Consider the following 21,135-nt stretch of genomic DNA (forward strand, 5'->3'; position numbering starts at 1 on the left):
ATATAATGGTCATCTGAGTTAAATTCCTCCATTCCAGTCCATTTTAGTTCACTGATTCCTAAAATATTGATGTTCACTCTTGCCATCTCCTGTTTGACCACTTCCAATTTGCCTTGTTTCATGGACCTAACATTCCAGGTACCTATGCAATATTGCTCTTTACAGCATCGGACTTTCATCACCAGTCACATCCACAGCTGGGCATTGTTTTTACTTTGGCTCCATCCATTGATTCTTTCTGGAGTTATTTCTCCACTGATCTCCAGAAGCATATTGGGCACCTACCCACCTGGGGTGTTCATCTTTCAGTGTGTTATCCTTTTGCCTTTTCACACTGTTCATGGGGTTCTCAAGGCAAGAATACTGAAGTGGTTTGCCATTCCCTTCTCCACTGGACCACGTTTTGTCAGACTCTCCACCACGACCCATCTGTCTTGGTTGGCCCTACATGGCATGACTCATAGTTTCATTGAGTTAGAGAAGGCTGTGGTCCATATGACCAGATTGGTTAGTTTTCTGTAATTGTGGTTTTCAGCCTGTCTGCTCTCTGATGGAGAAGGATAAGAGGCTTATTGGAGCTTCCTGGTGGAGAGACTGATTGAGGGGGTAACTGGGTCTTGTTCTGATGGGTGGGACCATGCTCAGTAAATCTTTAACCCAATTTTCTGTTGATGGGTGGGGCTGTGTTCCCTCTGTTATTTACCTGGGACATAACTATGATAGAGGTAATGAAGACAATGGCAACCTCCTTCCAAAGGTCCCATGATGCACTGCTGCACTCAGTGCCCCCAACCCTGCAGCAGGCCACCAGCAACCCACGCCTCTGCAGAGACTCCTGGACACTCACGGGCAAGTCTGGGTCAGTCTCCTGTGGGGTCACTGCTCCTTTCTCCTGGGTCCATATGTGTAGAAGTTTCTGTTTTTGCCCTCCCAGATTCTGTTTACCATCTGAGCCACCAGGGAAGTCAATATTGAAATCAGACTGATTATATTCTTTGCAGCCAAAGATGGAGAAACTATACAGTCAGCAAAAACAAGACCAGGAGCTGACTGTGGCTCACATCATGAACTCCTTATTGCCAAATTCAGATTTAAATTGAAGAAAGTAGGGAAAACCACTAGACCATTCAGGTATGATCTAAATCAAATCCCTTATGATTATACAGTGGAAGTGAGAAATGGATTTAAGGGATTAGATATGATAGACAGAGTGCCTGATGAACTATGGATGGAGATTCGTGACACTGTACAGGAGACAGGGATCAAGACCATCCCCATGGAAAAGAAATGCAAGAAAGCAAAATGGCTGTCTGAAGAGACCTTACAAATAGCTGTGAAAAGAAGAGAAGCAAAAAGCAAAGGAGAAAAAGAAAGATACACTCATTTGAATGCAGAGTTCCAAAGAATAGCAAGGAGAGATAAGAAAGCCTTCCTCAGTGATCAATGCAAAGAAATAGAGGAAAACAATGGAATTTGAAAGACTAGAGATCTCTTCAAGAAAATTAGAGATACCAAGGGAACATTTCATGCAAAGATGGGCTCGATAAAGGACAGAAATGGTCTGGACCTAACAGAAGCAGAAGATATGAAGAAGAGGTGGCAAGAATACACAGGAGAACTGTACAAAAAAGAGCTTCATGACCCAGATGATCACGATGGTGTGATCACTCACCTAGAGCCAGACATCTTGGAATGTGAAGTCAAGTGGGCATTAGGAAGCATCACTACGAACAAAGCTAGTGGAGGTGATGGAATTCCAGTTGAGCTGTTTCAAATCCTGAAAGATGATGCTGTGAAAGTGTTGCACTCAGTATGCCAGCAAATTTGGAAAACTCAGCAGTGGCCACAGGACTGGAAAAGGTCAGTTTGCATTCTAATCCCAAGAAAGGCAATGCCAAAGAATGCTCAGACTACTGCACAATTGCACTGGTCTCACACGCTAGTAAAGTAATGCTCAAAATTCTCCAAGCCAGGGTTCAGCTTGAACCATGAACTTCCAGATGTTCAAGCTGGTTTCAGAAAAGGCAGAGGAACCAGAGATCACATTGCAAACATCCACTGGATCATGGAAAAAGCAAGAAAGTTCCAGAAAAACATCTATTTCTGCTTTATTGACTATGCCAGAGCCTTTGACTGTGTGGATCACAATAAACTGTGGAAAATTCTTCAAGAGATGGGAATACCAGACCACCTGACCTGCCTCTTGAGAAATCTGTATGCAGGTCAGGAAGCAAGAGTTAGAACTGGACATGGAACAACAGACTGGTTCCAAAAAGGAAAAGGAGTATGTCAAGGCTGTATATTGTCACCCCGCTTATTCAACTTACATGCAGAGTACATCATGAGAAACGCAGGACTGGAAGAAACACAAGCTGGAATCAAGATTGCTGGGAGAAATATCAATAACCTCAGATATGCAGATGACACCACCCTTATGGCAGAGAGTGAAGAGGAGCTAAAAAGCCTCTTGATGAAAGTGAAGGAGGAGAGTGAAAAAGTTGGCTTAAAGCTCAACAATCAGAAAACGAAGATCATGGCATCCGGTCCCATCACTTCATGGGAAATAGATGGGGAAACAGTGGAAACAGTGTCAGACTTTATTTTTTTGGGCTCCAAAATCACTGCAGATGGTGACTGCAGCCATGAAATTAAAAGACACTTACTCCTTGGAAGAAAAGTTATGACCAACCTAGATAGTATATTCAAAAGGAGAGACATTGCTTTGCCAACAAAGGTCCATCTAGTCAAGGCTATAGTTTTTCCTGTGATCATGTATGGATGTGAGAGTTGGACTGTGAAGAAGGCTGAGAGACGAAGAATTGATGCTTTTGAACTGTGGTGTTGGAGAAGCCTCTTGAGAGTCCCTTGGACTGCAAGGAGATCCAACCAGTCCATTCTGAAGGAGATCAACCCTGGGATTTCTTTGGAAGGAATGATGCTAAAGCTGAAACTCCAGTACTCTGGCCACCTCATGTGAAGAGTTAACTCATTGGAAAAGACTCTGATGCTGGCAGGGATTGGGGGCAGGAGGAAAAGGGGACGACCGAGGATGGGATCGCTGGATGGCATCACTGACTCGATGGACGTGAATCTGGGTGAATTCTTGGAGATGGTAATGGACAGGGAGGCCTGGCGTGCTGCAATTCATGGGGTCGCCGAGTCGGACACGACTGAGCGACTGATCTGAACTGAACTGAACTGATGTCCCAACACTATGCTACGGTGGATCAAATTTAGCCTCAGTTTACTAATTAGGGATGTAGATACAACGATAATAAGGGTTGTGGCCAAGGTCCCAATCAGGAAGTGGTGGATCTAGGCTGGGAACCCAAAAGGTTTGTATCCAGGACTGAGACCCTGACGTCTCCACATTATTTCACTGGACTTTCACCATAGATGAACAGTATTACCTACTTGTTCAGGACAAGAAATATTTCCAATAAGCGCCCTTTTATCTGCCCTTCCTTCAAGAAAGGATGTGGTTTCACATTAAACCTTTGTGAAAATTCATGTCAGGATAAGTCTAATATCAAGTGTAAAATAAAATAATTTTGTCCTGTGGTTAATTGATTTTATACCTCAATAAGCAGGTTTATCTCATGTAGGGCAATGACCTTTCTGATTCCCTGAAGAAGCTAGCTAGTTCTGCACAGTCCATTCTGAAGGAGATCAGCCCTGGGATTTCTTTGGAAGGAATGATGCTAAAGCTGAAACTCCAGTACTTTGGCCACCTCATGCGAAGAGTCGACTCATTGGAAAAGACTCTGATGCTGGGAGGGATTGGGGGCAGGAGGAGAAGGGGATGACCGAGAATGAGATGGCTGGATGGCATCACTGACTTGATGGACATGAATCTGAGTGAGCTCCAGGAGTTGGTGGACAGGGAGGCCTGGTGTGCTGCGATTCATGGGGTCGCAAAGAGTCGGACACGACTGAGCGACTGAACTGAACTGAACTGAGTTCTGCACATAAACTATAGGAGGTTATCTCTGAGAATCATAACTAGATTACCTATTTGATCCCTTTCTAACGGAGTGACCAAAATAAAGAGAATTAAATCTAAATGGTAGTGTCTCATAAATGGACATTATTTAGTAGAAAGGAAGAGAATTGCTCTTGCATACTCTATGAATTCTTAAAATATGAAATATTTAATTGGTTCTGAACCAATAAATGGGTGAGATATGGGCAAGACTTTACAAAATCAGAAACATCCTATCTTTGGTCTCATTATAAAAATTATATTTTTTAAAAACTTCAAAAGAAATGAAAGTGTTAAAATGTAAGTACTTTAAAAGTGATTTCTCAAAGAATCCAGCAACATGTTTGACATAAGCTCTCTTCCTGTGTTCTTTTTCATTCCTAGACAATGCTAAAGCAGTCATCATATTTTTGGTGTTTCTGATTATTGTGACATCGATAGCACTGCTCATTGTTCTCTATAAGATCTATGATCTGCATAAGAAAAGGTCCAGGTAAGAGTTGATTTCAAAGTGAAAAGATAATAACAGTAGTTATAATGATGAAAGTCCCGTTTATGAGGCCAACTTGGAACCAATGAAGTGGAATTCAGAGATGACAGTAAGAAGTCTAGGACATCATTAACCTTTGAGGAAAGACTTTCCTATGGTCTTATTGGTTTATATTAAATGTTATTTTTTCTATGTTTACTAATAATGGGATAGATCTCCTTCAGTAACAACCAATGAAAAGAATGTGTCTGTTCTTTTAGTACGAAGTGGGTCATAGGTATCTAGAAGTGACAATGGAGAGAAATACATTGGGAAGCATAGACATTCCTCTCGCCAGGAACAACTACACTTTATGAAAATCAAGACGTTCCAAATGAAAAAAATGCGGTCACTTCTCTGAGACTGACCAACCTCCCATGGTCAGTCAACCTCCCAATTCCTCCTTCCCCCCAAGATGTTCATCAAATATAAATTGCTTGCCAACTGAATTCTGTTTCTTAAGAGCATGCAAATTCACATGTCTTCTCTTTACAGCAATTTAGATGAGCAGCAGGAACTAGTGGAAAGGGGTAAGTGTGCACGTGTCTTTAACTGGCGAATATCTCCCTTGTTTTATATAATAATCCAACATTTTAAAAATCTAACCTGGACTTCCTCTGTGATAAAATTTAAATTCATGGATGTGTTGATCTAACCAGCAAGGATCTGTACCTTCTCAGAGTGTGCCTGTAACTCTGGCAGTGACAGGTCACAGACTCTGCATTTAAAATTTTAGGGTCTAGCAGAGGAAGACAGACGCAGACAACTATGGTAGAATTTGCTAGGTGCCGCGGGCACGGGCTGTGTACAGTCCTGTAGAAGGTAGAAAGCTGTCTATGCAGAAGGCAAGAAGCTAGGTCTTCCAAGGTGGTGGGGAATCATTAGACCAACAAAGGAGCGTGATGGAAGAGCAGATGGAAGGTCGCACAGGCAGGGAGGTGGCAAGTGTGTTCACGTCCCTGCAAGGGTGGGACGGGGGCCGTTCCCACTAAAGGCACATTGACAGACAGGACAAAAGACCGCACCCTGACTTTGGAAATGAAAGCATATTTCATCTTGTCTCTCTCTCTCTCTTTTTTTTCCACTTTTACTGTACTTTTTTCAGTTCTCTTTAAACATGTGTTTTTTGATCCAGTAAAATGGGGATGGGGTTAAAGAAGTTGAAACTGTGTTTATAATAAAGAAAATGATTTGGTTTTGTGTGCTCAAGATCGCAAACATTTCAGAACCCCTCTCTTTGGTTTTAACTTGTCTTGGAAAGGGTCAAGGAGCATTTATCTCAGAGTTGCCACAGATTGCCCCTTAGAGTGGTTAGAACTTACCCAAATCCCATAAAACCTCCAAGGTGGCCCTAGATCAGGATGAATGAATGCCCGGAGCTCTAACCATCCAAAGGAACACGTGTACATGGACAGTTTGATAGTTGTGATTGGACAGAAGATTTCCACAGTCAAAAAGCTAAATATAACCCGAATGAACATTTTTTTCATCTGATAAATAGGGGACATTAACATGGATACTAAAAGAAATGCTGCTGGATGTACATGGATGGGAGCAGGGACATAACTTTCAACACACGTGGCAGCTTATAGTCTCTCAAGATTCTGAAACTTGTTTGTCAGTGTCCATATGCAATTATAGCTCTTTACTTTAATATATTTTGTTCTTTAGTAAGTTATTTTGCAATTCTGGTATATAATGAGTTTCATACTCTGGTGGTGTGAAAAATGAATGCAGTCTCTTTACACTCAAGTGTGGGAATGGCAAGCCACTTCAGTATTCTTACCTTGAGAACCCCATGAACAGTAAGAAAAGGCAAAATGATAGGATACCAAAAGAGGAACTCCCCAGGTCATTAGGTGCCCAATATGCTACTGGAGATCAGTGGAGAAATAACTCCAGAAAGAATGAAGGGATGGAGCCAAAGCAAAAACAATACCCAGTTGTGCATTTGACTGGTGTTAAAAGCAAGATCTGATGCTGTAAAGAACAATATTGCATAGGAACCTGGAATGTCAGGTCCATGAATCAAGGCAAATTGGAAGTGGTCAAACAAGACATGGCAAGGTGAACGTCGACATTCTAGGAGTCAGCGAATTAAAATGGACTGGAATGGGGGAATTTAACTCAGATGACCATTATATCTACTACTGCGGGCAGGAATCCCTCAGAAGAAATGGAGTAGCCATCATGGTCAACAAAAGAGTCCGAAATGCAGTACTTGGACGCAATCTCAAAAACGAAAGAATGACCTCTGTTCGTTTCCAAGGCAAGCCATTCAATATCACAGTTATCCAAGTCTATGCCCCAACCAGTAATGCTGAAGAAGCTGAAGTTGAACGGTTTTATGAAGACCTACAAGACCTTTTAGAACTAACACCCAAAAAAGATGTCCTTTTCATTATAGGGGACTGGAATGCTAAAGTAGGAAGTCAGAAACACCTGGAGTAACAGGCAAATTTGGCCTTGGAATGCAGAATGAAGCAGGGCAAAGACTAATAGAGTTTTGCCAAGAAAATGCACTGGTCATAGCAAACACCCTCTTCCAACAACACAAGAGAAGACTCTACACATGGACATCACCAGATGGTCAACAATGAAATCAGACTGATAATATTCTATGCAGCCAGAGATGGAGAGGCTCTACAAGGTCAACAAACACAAGACAGGGAGCTGACTGTGGCTCAGATCATGAACTCCTTATTACCAAATTCAGACTTAAATTGAAGAAAGTAGGGAAAACCGCTAGATCATTCAGGTATGACCTAAATCAAGTCCCTTATGATTATACAGTGGAGGTGAGAAATAGATTTAAGGGCCTAGATCTGATAGATAGAGTGCCTGATGAACTATGGAATGAGGTTCGTGACATTGTACAGGAGACAGGGATCAAGACCATCCCCATGGAAAAGAAATGCAAACAATCAAAATGGCTGTCTGGGGAGGGCTTACAAATAGCTGTGAAAAGAAGAGACACGAAAAGCAAAGGAGAAAAGGAAAGATATAAGCATCTGAATGCAGAGTTCCAAATAATAGCAAGAAGAGATAAGAAAGCCTTCTTCAGCAATCAATGCAAAGAAATAGAGGAAAAGAACAGAGAAAGACTAGAGATCTCTTCAAGAAAATTAGAGATACCAAGGGACCATTTCATGCAAAGATGGGCTTGATAAAGCACAGAAATGGCATGGACCTAACAGAAGCAGAAGATATTAAGAAGAGGTGGCAAGAATACATGGAAGAACTATACAAAAAGGATCTTCACGACCCAGATAATCATGATGATGTGATCACTCATCTAGAGCCAGACATCTTGGAATGTGAAGTCAAGTGGGCCTTGGAAAGCATCACTACGAACAAAGCTAGTGGAGGTGATGGAATTCCAGTGGAGCTGTTTCAAATCCTGAAAGATGATGCTGTGAAAGTGCTGCACTCAATATGCCAGCAAATGTGGAAAACTCAGCAGTGGCCACAGGACTGGAAAAGGTCTGTTTTCATGCCAATTCCAAAGAAAGGCAATGCCAAAGAATGCTCAAACTACCGCACAATTGCACTGGTCTCACATGCTAGTAAAGTAATGCTCAAAATTCTCCAAGCCATGCTTCAGCAATACATGAACCATGAACTCCCTGATGTTCAAGCTGGTCTTAGAAAAGGCAGAGGAACCAGGGATCAAATTGCCAACATTGGCTGGATCATGGAAAAAGCAAGAGAGTTCCAGAAAACATCTATTTCTGCTTTATTGACTATGCCAAAGCCTTTGACTATGTGGATCACAATAAACTGTGGAAAATTCTTCAAGAGATGGGAATACGAGACCACCTAACCTGCCTCTTGAGAAATCTGTATGCAGGTCAGGAAGCAACAGTTAGAACTGGACATGGAACAACAGACTGGTTCCAAATAGGAAAAGGAGTGCGTCCAGGCTGTATATTGTCACCCTGCTTATTTAACTTCTATGCAGAGTACATCATGAGAAACGCTGGACTGGAAGAAACACAAGCCGTAATCAAGATTGCCGGGAGAAATATTAATAACCTCAGATATGCCGATAACACCACCCTTATGGCAGAAAGTGAAGAGGAACTAAAAAGCCTCGTGATGAAAATGGAAGAGGAGAGTGCAAAAGTTGGCTGAAAGCTCAACATTCAGAAAACGAAGATCATGGCATCTGGTCCCATCACTTCATGGGAAATAGATGGGGAAACAGTGGAAACAGTGTCAGACTTTATTTTGGGGGGCTCCAAAATCACTGGAGATGGTGACTGCAGCCATGAAATTAAAAGACGCTTACTCCTTGGAAGAAAAGTTATAACCAACCTAGATAGTATATTCAAAAGCAGAGACATTGCTTTGCTGACTAAGGTCCATCTAGTCAAGGCTATAGTTTTTCCTGTGATCATGTATGGATGTGAGAGTTGGACTGTGAAGAAGGCTGAGTGCCGAAGAATTGATGCGTTTGAACTGTGGTGTTGGAGAAGCCTCTTGAGAGTCCCTTGGACTGCAAGGAGATCCAACCAGTCCATTCTGAAGGAGATCAACCCTGGGATTTCTTTGGAAGGAATGATGCTAAAGCTGAAGCTCCAGTACTTTGGCCACCTCATGCGAAGAGTTGACTCATTGGAAAAGACTCTGATGCTGGGTGGGATTGAGGGCAGGAGGTGAAGGGGACGATCGAGGATGAGATGGCTGGGTGGCATCACTGACTCGATGGACGTGAGTCTGAGTGAACTCCGGGAGATGGTGATGAACAGGGATGCCTGGCATGCTGTGATTCATGGGGTCGCCAAGAGTCGGACACGACTGAGCAACTGAACTAAACTGAACTGATAGAGGTTATCACATGAAGATGAGTCCCGGGTATCAGGGTAGTCATCAAATTCTCTTATTTATATGTTTACAATATTTCACAATAACTTAAAATAGATAAAAATTTAAAATACAATATTGGTAACTATAGTTCAGTTCAGTCTCTCGGTTGTGTACAACTCTTTGCAACCTCATGAGTCTTCTCCAACACCACAGTTCAAAAGCATCAATTCTTCGGCACTCAGCCTTGTTCACAGTCCAGCTGTCACATCCATACATGACCACAGGAAATGCATGTAATGCAACAGAAACGTAGCCCGAGATCTGCTTATCGTGGTGATACTTGGCCTGAAGTCTGTTAGTGCAGATAGACAGTGAGGAGGGACATTCTCTGCATTGAGAACAGTGTGAATGGAGGCATGGGGAGAACCTCTGTGATGTACTTGGTGAATATTCATGCCTAAGATATAGAACAACAAGAGTATAGGAAACTGTGGTTGAGAGGAGTCATGTGAAGTTATAAAAAGTGCTCATATATCACATTAAACATCAAAACATTAACCCGTAGCCTGTGGAGCAAAAACAGTAGTGTGAGCTTTTTTGTCAGCAAGCAGAGTTGCACGCTCATATTTGTGGATCAGAAGATGAATTTGTGGAGTTTAAAAAGTCAGTCAGGGTGGGCACAGACTGGAGGCAGGGAGAGGGGTCATCATGTGGATGAGGAGGGGTCCCGAGCATGACCATGGGCAGAAGGGGAGGCACACGGTGACCTGTTGGATGTAAGCACAGAGGGAGAAATCGTGGGTCACTTGGAAGTTTGCTTGTTAGCCGACTTTGGGAATGGTGGTCCCATTTGCTGAGATCTGAGATGCTAGAATGAAGGGGAGATGACTTTGAATATCTTGAGTTTGGGCTCCTTCTGGAATAATTGGGTGGAAGACCTGAGAGTCAGTGGGAAAGATTAATTAATACAAAGAAGACCAGAAGAATATTAGAGCCCTAAATTTAGATGTCATAGGTTTACAGGTGAATCTCTATATGTGAGTGAGGTGTTCCAGGTGGACTGCGTGTGAGAAGGGAAAAACACTCAGGACTTAACCCAAGATTTGCTTCTAATGAAATGTGTATGAACGTGGGAAAGAGAGATGTGATACTAGCCATGAACCTTTAATGTGTTTAAAGATGATGAGAAGCAGCTGATGCACGTGGAGCCCATCCATGCAGATGTTTTGCTGGAGACTTACAAGCGGAAGATGGCTGACGAGGCAAGGCTCTTCCTGGCTGAATTTCAGGTGGGTGCTCCTCTTGCCATAGGACGAGAAAGTTCACTCTGTCACCAACATGATCCGTCTTAAATGTGTTGTGTAGCTGTTGGCCTTGATAGTTTATCCCACATAATAGTGCAGCGGAGTCAAAGCAGCTGTTATTACCAGGTATTTGCAGACCAGCAGAGAGACTCATAGTCATAAAACTAGTCAACATTTCAAGATAATGCTGCTTCAGTGAATGAGTACTAGTTACAAAAGTCATGTCCAGAAACACATTGGGCAGATGTGTCCTTGTGCTCTAGATAATTATCCAAGTGTGTTTTTCAACGAATTTGAAAGTGGCAGAGCAATTACTGCTAAATTTGCTCTCATGGGAATTATTCTCCAAGGAGTCCATCATTCATTTTCTTAAAGAGGGCTTTTTGCATAATTCCTAATAACGTTCAGTTCAATTACCATATGCAGCTTGTTCAACGGGGTAAACGAAATACGCGTCAGGATGGCTCACTTGTTCAGAACCATAAGTGGTGAGGGGAAGTGGGTTTTTCTACAATGCTGCCCTGACCCAAAGGATCTTTGTGTCTTTCAGAGCATTCCACGGGTATTCAGCAAGTTTTCCATCAAGGATGCTCGAAAATCCTTTAACCAGAACAAAAATCGCTATGTTGATATCCTTCCCTGTAAGTTGCTCATTGAGAATTGGGTTCCCATGCATTTGGGCTACTTGATCGTCCATTATTTCACTTATCCAACATTCCTCTTCGTTGAGCAGATGACTACAACCGTGTTGAGCTCTCTGCCATAAACGGAGATGCGGGATCGGACTATATAAACGCCAGCCACATCGACGTGAGTAGAAGTGCACCACGGCCAGGTTTCCCGCTTCCCCGTTCTGTCACTGGCCATTTCCATTCTTCTTGTGTCTATACATTCTCTTCGGCTCCAACTTCGTCATGGCAAATTTTAATGCTTTTAAAGAGTTTATTGCACTGTAGTTGATTAACAATGCTGTGTTAGTTTCAGGGGTAAAGTGAGTCAGTCACACATATACATATGTCCACTCATGGCAAGTTTTTAGAAATATTATTTGAAATCATTTGAAGGAAGCCCATCCCTGTCACTGGTATAAACAACAACATCACTAATATTTGCAAGGACAATTATTCATTATTGACTATCACAGTTATTTATTATTTACTATCATTTATTATAGGACTTTTGTCTCCCAACAAAATGATAAGAATTAAAATGCTCTGGTGCTTGTCGTGTGTTGTACATTACGCAGATTATCTATGTGTGTGTTTCTCATAAGAGCCCTGCCTTTGCACCTCACCGTAGAGCTGAAGATTGGAAGGCACTGGTTAATTTGTTACTTTGCCCTTGTTCAGTTAGTAAATGTCTGAGGATACTGTACATGGTTAATTTATCCAAAATATTTTAAAATTGTAATTTATTATACCATTGCTAATGAAGTAATGCATCACACAAAATTAAAAAAAATAAGCAGTATGAAAATACAGAGAAACTATTACAGAATGTATAGCATGGCCTTATTGGTTATCTATTTTATATATAGTAACGTATATATGTTAATACTAAACTTCAGTTTTTATCATCGATTATTCTTGAATCTGACTGCGGCAAAGGAGACCTGGGTTCTATCCCTGGTTGGGAAGATCCTCTGGAGAAGGGAATGGCAACCCACTCCAGTATTCTTGCCTGGAGAATCCCATGGACTGAGGAGCCCGGCGGGCTACAGCCTATGGGGTTGCAAGAGTGGGACATGACTTAGGGACTAAACCACCACATCCTGTTTCCTCTTTATCCACTGAGAGCTTTCTTTATACGTAAACCAGAAAACAGAAATATTTGGTACCCCTACTTATGCAAGAATGTTACCATGATATTCATACAGTTCTGTATGATGTTTAATTTACCTAAAATATATATTTCAGATACATAAAATGTCACTCTATAAAAGCAGAGATTGGCAGGCTTTCTCTGTAAGGGGCCAGATAGCAGCTTTGGGGGTTTTACAGGATACACCACCTCTATCACAGCTACTCAACTCTGAAGCCCATGGCTACACTTCTACAGATAATACACAATGTGGCCAATACTAGGCCATCAGTGGTATATCCCGGCACTAGATAAAAGATAGAAGTTTGAGGCTAATCTCAGGATGAGTTATTGAAAGAAATTGATTAAAAATCCCCAAAGTTACTCTATGGCTGGTAAGGAGGATTTAAAGCTTGATAGGATATAAAATGTAGGAATGCCTGATTACTCTTATAAATTGCTGCACCATCCCAGATGGAGCTAAAACCTACGTACTTTTCAGCTTTGTTTAAGGTATATCACAAAGACACATGAAGTTATGGATATTGTTTGTAAATGTTAATATGTTTGGCACAGTTAAATGACTGATCATGAGTTAATAAACTCCTCCTTATAATTTGAAACTGCTCAGGAAAATACACATCCAAGAAATGACTGATTTGAAGTAACTTCCTTACTTCACACTTTTGCATGTAAATGAATAATTGAATGTTCGGTAAATGATATTTCTTTTTTGTCTGTCTTGAACAGGGTTTCAAAGAACCCAGGAAATACATTGCAGCGCAAGGTAATTTCTCTGGTAGTCTGATATTCTTTTTGAAAAATTGCTTTTTAGCCCTTTAAGAAGGGTATTTCTCACCAGTTTTTCTTTGTGTACCCCCAGGTCCCAGGGATGAGACTGTTGATGATTTCTGGAGGATGATCTGGGAGCAGAAAGCCACGGTTATTGTCATGGTCACTAGATGTGAAGAAGGCAACAAGGTAGGGACCCAGAAGGTTCTCAGGGTGAAGGTCTAGGACTCACAAGGTGGAGGCTGGATGTTAGGAAAAGAGAGGGCTGGACTGCATTTCAAAAAGTCACATCTGTATGTGCTTGATGACAAAACAGACAGTTCTCTCTTTGAACATTTGATTTAAATTTTCATACCTATAGAAGGATAAAATATGTACGTATATAAATATACGTCCCTGGAGAAGGAAATGGCAACCCACTCCAGTATTCTTGCCTGGAAAATTCCATGGACAGAGGAGCCTGGCAGGTTGCAGCCCATGGGGTTACAAAAGTCGGGCATGTCTTCACAACTGAGCATACAAATCTACGTATATAAGGATAAAATGTAAATGTTTCTGCTTAATTGCTGGACTCCTATGGTGTTCCTATTTTGTTACAGTCTTATTTTAGGTTCAGTACACTTCTGTGAGCTGGTTTCACAAGTTCTTGTGACCACTTGAAACACACTGACCTCCGCACTGACCTTAGGCAGATAGATGGTAATTTATGTAACATGACTTTAGGAAGCCTGAAAACCTCTGCATGCCCCAGCCTGAAATTAACCACATGAAACCACATAATTTCTTGCTCACCACCAAGCACGTCCCCATTTTATGTGCAGCTAAGCCTGCGAAGATCATCTGCTGGGTAGAATGAAGGAAATCCTTCTGGGCACTTCACGGGAAATGGAACCCTTTTCAAGCATCCCAGTGAAATGGAATAGAAACATGTTTTGAGACCTTCAGAGAACACATTTCTTGTTTTGTTTTACAAAGAGTGCTTAATGAACAAATTCATTTAAATGAAAAACTTAAATGCTTAATGGTTTTTTAAACATAGAACAAGTGTGCAGAGTACTGGCCGTCAATGGACGAGGGCAGCCGAGTTTATGGAGATGTGATTGTGGAGATCAATGAGCACAAAAGATGCCCAGATTACATCATTCAGAAGCTGACTGTTGGAAACGTGAGTTTGGTTTTGATAGAATTTTAATTTTCAAACTCTTAGTCTAAAATGTGACTATGGAATAGTCAATGCGAGACATTGAAATATACCTGGAAATTTTATTTTTAATGAACTACACGGGGGAAGAGTTGGTTAAAACAATAAGCCACCAAGGTCAAGTAGGTCACAGATGATATTTGTCTGCATCGCATTCAGGTATTTATAATGTTGTGACCCTTGAAGTAGAAAGAGCTCATTAATTGTGTTAAATGAATGACCGAATTATTGAATGAGTGATAAAAATGGTCCTTAGTCTCAGTAGGTTTATTACCATTATGGAAAGAATATACAATGGCATAGAGACTACTCTAAGAAGTCTAAATTCTAACTCTATAGGAGAAATAAAATGTTTAGGTCAGAAGAAAAAATTGTCAGTGTGGCCTGTTAAAATGGTGGCCTCCCATATACTATTATATGATTCTGCTCATATGAAAAGTCTAGAATAGTCACACTTACAGAGACAAAATGTTGGTTAGTGATTGTTTGGTACTGAGGTGGGTGAGGCAAGAATAGAGCTGACTGCTAATCTGTACGGGGTTTTTTGGAGAGTCATGAAAATACCCTATAATTAGTGGTAATGCCTTCACAACTCTGTGACTATAATAAAAACTTTACTCTTTAAAGGAATGTGAAAATATCTTAATAAAGGTATTTAAAAGGGAGGTCCTTAAACTGAGATTCGATCCCTGGGTTGAGAAGATTCCCTGGAGAAGGGAATGGCAACCCACTCCAGTATTCTTGCCTGGAGAATCCCATGGACCTAGGAGCCTGGCAGGCTGCCGTCCATGGGGTTACACAGCATCAGACACGCCTGAGCGACTAACACACACACATACGCACATAGATAAGTTTGATAGTTTCTCTCAATTCCACTTATTGGAAGTTTTCTCAGTAATCTGAATTGTATTTCCATATGATCCAGATACATTTTGTACAGGGGGAAAAAAATACCAGTTGCCTATTTCTCCTATGGCCTTCTAAAATCTTACGGCATCACTAACAACTGGTAAAGTAACACTCAAAATTCTCCAAGCCAGGCTTCAGCAATATGTGAACCGTGAACTTCCAGATGTTCAGGCTGGTTTTAGGAAAAGCAGACGAATCAGAGATCAAATTGTCAACATCCGCTGGATCATGGAAAAAGCAAGAGAGTTCCAGAAAAACATCTATTTCTGCTTTATTGACTATGCCAAAGCCTTTGACTGTGTGGATCACAATAAACTGTGGAAAATACTTCAAGAGGTGGGAATACCAGACCACCTGACCTGCCTCCCAAGAAACCTGTATGCAGGTCAGGAAGCAAGAGTTAGAACTGGACATGGAACAACAGACTGGTTCCAAATAGGAAAAGGGGTACGTCAAGGCTGTATATTGTCACCCCGCGTATTTAACTTAGACACAGAGTACATCATGATAAATGCTGGGCTGGAAGAAGCACAAACTGGAATCAAGATTGCCGGGAGAAATATCAATAACCTCAGATATGCAGATGACACCACCCTTATGGCAGAAAGCGAAGAGGAACTAAAAAGCCTCTTGATGAAAGTGAAGGAGGAGAGTGAAAAAGTTGGCCTAAAGCTCAACATTCAGAAAACGAAGATCATGGCATCTGGTCCCATCACTTCATGGGAAATAGATGGGGAAACAGTGGAAACAATGACAGACTTTATTTTTTGGGGCTCCAAAATCACTGCAGATGGTGACTGCAGCCATGAAATTAAAAGATACTTACTCCTTGGAAGGAAAGTTATGACCAACCTAGATAGTATATTGAAAAGCAGAGATATTACTTTGCCAACAAAGGTCCATCTAGTCAAGGCTATGATTTTTCCTGTGGTCATGTATGGATGTGAGAGTTGGACTGTGAAGAAGGCAGAGCGCTGAAGAATTGATGCTTTTGAACTGAGGTGTTAGAGAAGACTCTTGAGAGTCCCTTGGACTGCAAGGAGATCCAACCACTCCATCCTAAAAGAGATCAACCCTGGGATTTCTTTGGAAGGACTGATGCTAAAGCTGAAACTCCAGTACTTTGGCCACCTCGTGCGAAGAGTTGACTCATTGGAAAAGACCCTGATGCTGGGAGGGATTGGGGGCAGGAGGAGAAGGGGATGACAGAGGATGAGATGGCTGGATGGCATCACCGACTCAATGGACATGAGTTTGAGTGAACTCTGGGAGTTGGTGATGGACAGGGAGGCCTGGCGTGCTGTGATTCATGGGGTCGCAAAGAGTCGGACATGACTGAGCGACTGAACTGAACTGAACTGAACTGAACTGAACAGCTAACAACTCTGACCTTGGAGGGCTGTGAAGCCAGTGGTTCATGGCTGAATATATGATGCACTGGAGCCAGGAAGGACCAGTCATAGGTCAGGGTGACGTGTAGAGGCCGATGCCAATCTGGTTACCTTGATTAGTCTGACGTTACTCTTCTTCATTAGCTCGGTTACTTCTGATCTGAAAATGATCACCAACCAAGTTGGTAGTTCCTCTTCATACTTGGTTAGAGACTATGAATTATGCGTCTTCTAATGCTTGCCTTGAAATTGGGGTGAACATGAGCTGTAATCTGGAGCTGACTTTCCCCAGTTCTCTCTCTACTGTCTGAACTGACATTTCTAACATAAGAAATACAGCATTAGTCAAATAATTAATCAGACTTTCTTCCTATGATGATAGTCCTGTTTGTCTGCCTACCCAAGAAGAAGTATTCCAAACCATGTGAGAGGAGCTTTTACTTTATTTCTTTTCAATCCCATCCACCAGCCCCCGGTTTTGTGTGCGTGTTCTTGTGTTTTTACTTCGTTTGTTTTTGGCTTGGCAGCGTGAAAGCTCCTAGCAGTTTCAGCTACACTTGTCATACATTACTTACCTTCCTGGTAAGTAATTGCTTACCAGCTAGTGCATGCCATCCCTGCATGATGTCTCAATTCCTAGTTATTCATTGGAGAGGAAAATGCAGTCATGAATTAAAAAAAAACAAAAAAACAAAAAACCTGCATGAGAAGTGTTTTGTACTGGCCCTCCCTTCCACCTACTTACTTTCCATAGTTTAAAACATGTATGTCATCTAAAAGAAATATTATCTCCTGACTAGAGAAAAGAAAAGGCAAGCGGAAGAGCCGTGACTCACATTCAGTTCACCAGTTGGCCGGACCACGGGGTCCCTGAAGACCCTCACCTGCTCCTCAAGCTGCGCAGGAGGGTGAACGCTTTCAGCAACTTCTTCAGCGGCCCCATCGTGGTGCACTGCAGGTATGTGGATACGGCCCCCGACAGCAGCAGAGCTGTTCACACCCGCGCCCATGGGGCTGTCGGGCGCGCTCTCCTCTTCCGCAACTGTTGCTTCCAGAGAGTCTATGAGAAGAAAGTTAGTGTTTCCCCTGCTTAACCCTTCTGGGCTTTTATTTTATTATATTTTTAAATTTATTTATTGTTTTATTGAAGGATAATTGCTTTACAGAATTTTGCTGTTTTCTGTCAAACCTCAACACAAATACCATATTCTAACACATATATATGGAATCTGGAAAAATGGTACTGACGGATTTATTTGCAGGGCAACAGTGGAGAAACAGAGAGAATAGATTTATGGACGTGGGGAGGGAGAGGAGAGGGTGAGATGTAAGGAAAGAGGAACGTGGAAACTTACATTACCGTATGCAAAATAGACAGGCAAGGGGAGTTTGCTGTCTACCAGGGGCTCTGGATCAGCCTAGCGGGTGGGCAGGGAGGCGGGAGGCGCCCCGGGCCTCTCTGCTCATCGTCCTGCGGCTCCTTTGTTTGGCCAGTGCTGGCGTCGGGCGCACAGGCACCTACATCGGCATCGACGCCATGCTGGAAGGCCTGGAGGCGGAGAACAAGGTGGACGTCTACGGCTACGTCGTCAAGCTCCGGCGGCAGAGGTGCCTGATGGTGCAGGTGGAGGTATGCTCCAGGCACGGTCCTCACTTTCAGCTTCCGGCTTAAACCTTTCTTCATGGTGGGAGTAGTAACCTTAAAGGCAATGCAAGTTGTTCTCAATCTCAAACAGCTTCTTTCTGTTTCCTGAAAACTCAAGCACCGATCACAGTTAGAAGCATTTTGCATTGGTGGCTGAGAGCACTTGTGGAATAAGGATGACTATAAAGTATATGTTAAAAAATAATGAAATACCATTTACGCATCCTAGGCTGGGAAACAATTAAAAATGCCAAAACCCAATTTGTCAGCATTTCATAAAATTAAAACTAGGAAGACCTAATAGTACAGTACAGTGGTCAAGAGTCTGGTTTTTGGAACTAGATTTAGAAGTTTCAAATAGTGATAGTTATTCTTAATACCGTGCACTCTTCAACCAGTTTTTAAAGTTCTTGTGCTTCAGTGAAGTCATCCAAATGGAGATAATAAGAGTATTTACCTTACAGAGTTAAGACACAAAAGGTCATCCAAGTAAAGCACTTACACAAATCCCTGGAACATACACGTAGTCAGTAATTGTAATCGATGAATATTATTATTGAGAATGTCTGCACTTGACCCAGAAATTCCATATATTGTATGTACCCAAGAGAAGCATTCCCAAATCTGCACAGCTGGACACACATTCAAGAATGTTCACTGAATTCAGCATTGCAGTATGGGAATAGGCCAGCAGAATGTGGGAGGTGGGCTCTGTACACCGTGTTCAGCTGCAGTTGGCAGGGTTAATTGGCCTGTAGCTCTCAGTGTGGGCAGGCCCTCAGATGAGAGCAGTGAGCAAATACAGCCCCCAGATGAAACATATACAGTACAATGTATGCAACTGTTAAGAAAGGACACAGAGATACGGTGTTTATAAATACATACACGGTATTGTAGGAGTCTTAAAATGGATCGTCCACCAGAAAAAAAGGAACTATTTCCTGTGGGAAAATAACATAGAATGGAAGGATACAGTCAAACTAGAGGTGGCGTTAAAGAATCTTGAACTTTATCAGAAATATGTCATTTGTTTAAAAACAGTAAATTCAAATATGATAAAAGTTTAAGGATAGTTAAATCTGGGTTTGGTATTTTATGCTTTCTTGTATATGTGTTAATTGCTCAGTCGTGTCCAACTCTTTGTTACCCCATGGACTGTAGCTGGTCAGGCTCCGCTCTCCATGGGATTCTCTGGGCAAGAATACTGGAGTGGGTTGCCATTCCTTTCTCCAGGGGATCTTCCCAACTCATTGATTGAACCCGGGTCTCCTGCATTGCAGGTAGATTCTTTACCGTCTAAGCCACCAGGGAAGCCCCAAGAGCATTGGAGTGGGTAGCCATTCCCTTCTCCACAGGATCTACCCAACCTAGGGATTGAACCTGGGTCTCCCACAAATCAGGCAGATTTTTTCATATAATCTCTATTTTAAAAAATGCTAGAAAACTTTAAAAAAATGTGTTCCTTGGAACATCAAATTTTTTCCCCTCTCAGATACAGTGTGGAACTTTACAGTTTTATATATTAGTAATTTAACTTACTAACCCAACACTAGTCCCGGGAGGAAGTAACAGATAGTGTTTTTTAACTGTTAGGAATAAAATAGAAGTTATAAGATGCCTAATCTATTTGTGAAGCTTTTTTTTTTTTTTCCTGGCAAAATAATCCAAGATGGAATTTACTCATTTCCTGGAGATCTATTTGTGCCAACTTCCAGATTATTTAAATGTGGCAGATACCAGTGTTCCCTTCCAACTATTGTCTCCCGATGAACCAAATGTGTGTGGGGGGGTGAACTTTATTTAAATGTGATTCATAGGACTGTAAATGATAGATTAACTCTGTCCTTCCTTGGAATGACAGGCACAGTACGTCTTGATTCACCAGGCCTTGGTGGAGTACAATCAGTTTGGGGAGACGGAAGTGAGCCTGTCTGAGTTACACCCATACCTGTCTAATATGAAGAAAAGAGACCCGCCCAGTGAGCCTTCCCCGCTGGAGGCTGAGTTCCAGGTAACAGCAGCCACTTGAACCTCTGTCTGTTTCCCAGGCTGTCCTGTGCACGTGGCCTGGCTCTTGTATTTGGGCTTTGCCATAAAACAGCGCACCAACGAGGGAACTAAGGCACGGAGAGTTTAAGAGAAATGCCTGAGAGCACAACACTGTTCTGTAGGAAACCTGTTTAAATCTAGAAATCAGACTCTGTGGCCAACATGTTAACCATTCCTCGTTAACCTGGTATAAAATAAAGTGTCAAAATAATAGTATATAGCCACAAAATTGGCCCGCCAAAGGCAGCGTAACATCTCACCTTCAACAACTGCATCTGGTTTTGGTTTGTAAAGGAAATAATTATAGGAGTTTATGACGACTGAGGAACGGGAACTGGCTGGAGCTGGTAGACAGAAAGTAAAGGATAAATACGTGTGTCCTAACCTATTTATTAGGCAATTACTCTGAAAACTAACCTAGGATGTGGCTCACTGTGATTTCAGAGAGTTGGTGTAGCTGTCTCCAGGTTGTTCAGCCGTCACAAAAGTTTTGTTACTTTTCTCTTTCACTTGTAATTTTCAGTTTATCGAATCTGTGTGTGAACTACCAAACTGGTAAATTCAGAGGTTATCACAACAAGACCAGGAACGTGCTTTTAGTCAGATACAGAGTCATTTAATGTTTTGGATCAGAATGGGACTGGGGTAGGACTTGAGGTAGTCACCAAGTAACATGATCCAACCTGAAGACTGTACTATGATGGAAAAATCAGCAGACTACCAG

General features: G+C 41.9%; 1 protein-coding gene across 1 annotated transcript in view; it reads left to right on the forward strand.

Moving 5' to 3' along the window:
- The window catches only part of PTPRC (protein tyrosine phosphatase, receptor type C), a 129,066-nt gene that overhangs the window by 93,938 nt on the left and 13,993 nt on the right, over positions 1-21,135 (forward strand). The window contains exons 13-23 of the mRNA XM_005691063.3: positions 4,367-4,475; positions 5,007-5,041; positions 10,500-10,609; positions 11,175-11,265; positions 11,358-11,434; positions 13,175-13,211; positions 13,308-13,405; positions 14,256-14,381; positions 17,518-17,675; positions 18,212-18,347; positions 20,224-20,373. Of these exons, the coding sequence (XP_005691120.2) occupies positions 4,367-4,475; positions 5,007-5,041; positions 10,500-10,609; positions 11,175-11,265; positions 11,358-11,434; positions 13,175-13,211; positions 13,308-13,405; positions 14,256-14,381; positions 17,518-17,675; positions 18,212-18,347; positions 20,224-20,373 (1,127 nt within the window). The remainder of the gene's footprint in view (positions 1-4,366; positions 4,476-5,006; positions 5,042-10,499; positions 10,610-11,174; positions 11,266-11,357; positions 11,435-13,174; positions 13,212-13,307; positions 13,406-14,255; positions 14,382-17,517; positions 17,676-18,211; positions 18,348-20,223; positions 20,374-21,135) is intronic.

This window comes from Capra hircus, chromosome 16 (genome assembly GCF_001704415.2).
Source record: "Capra hircus breed San Clemente chromosome 16, ASM170441v1, whole genome shotgun sequence".
Lineage (NCBI taxonomy): Eukaryota > Metazoa > Chordata > Mammalia > Artiodactyla > Bovidae > Capra > Capra hircus.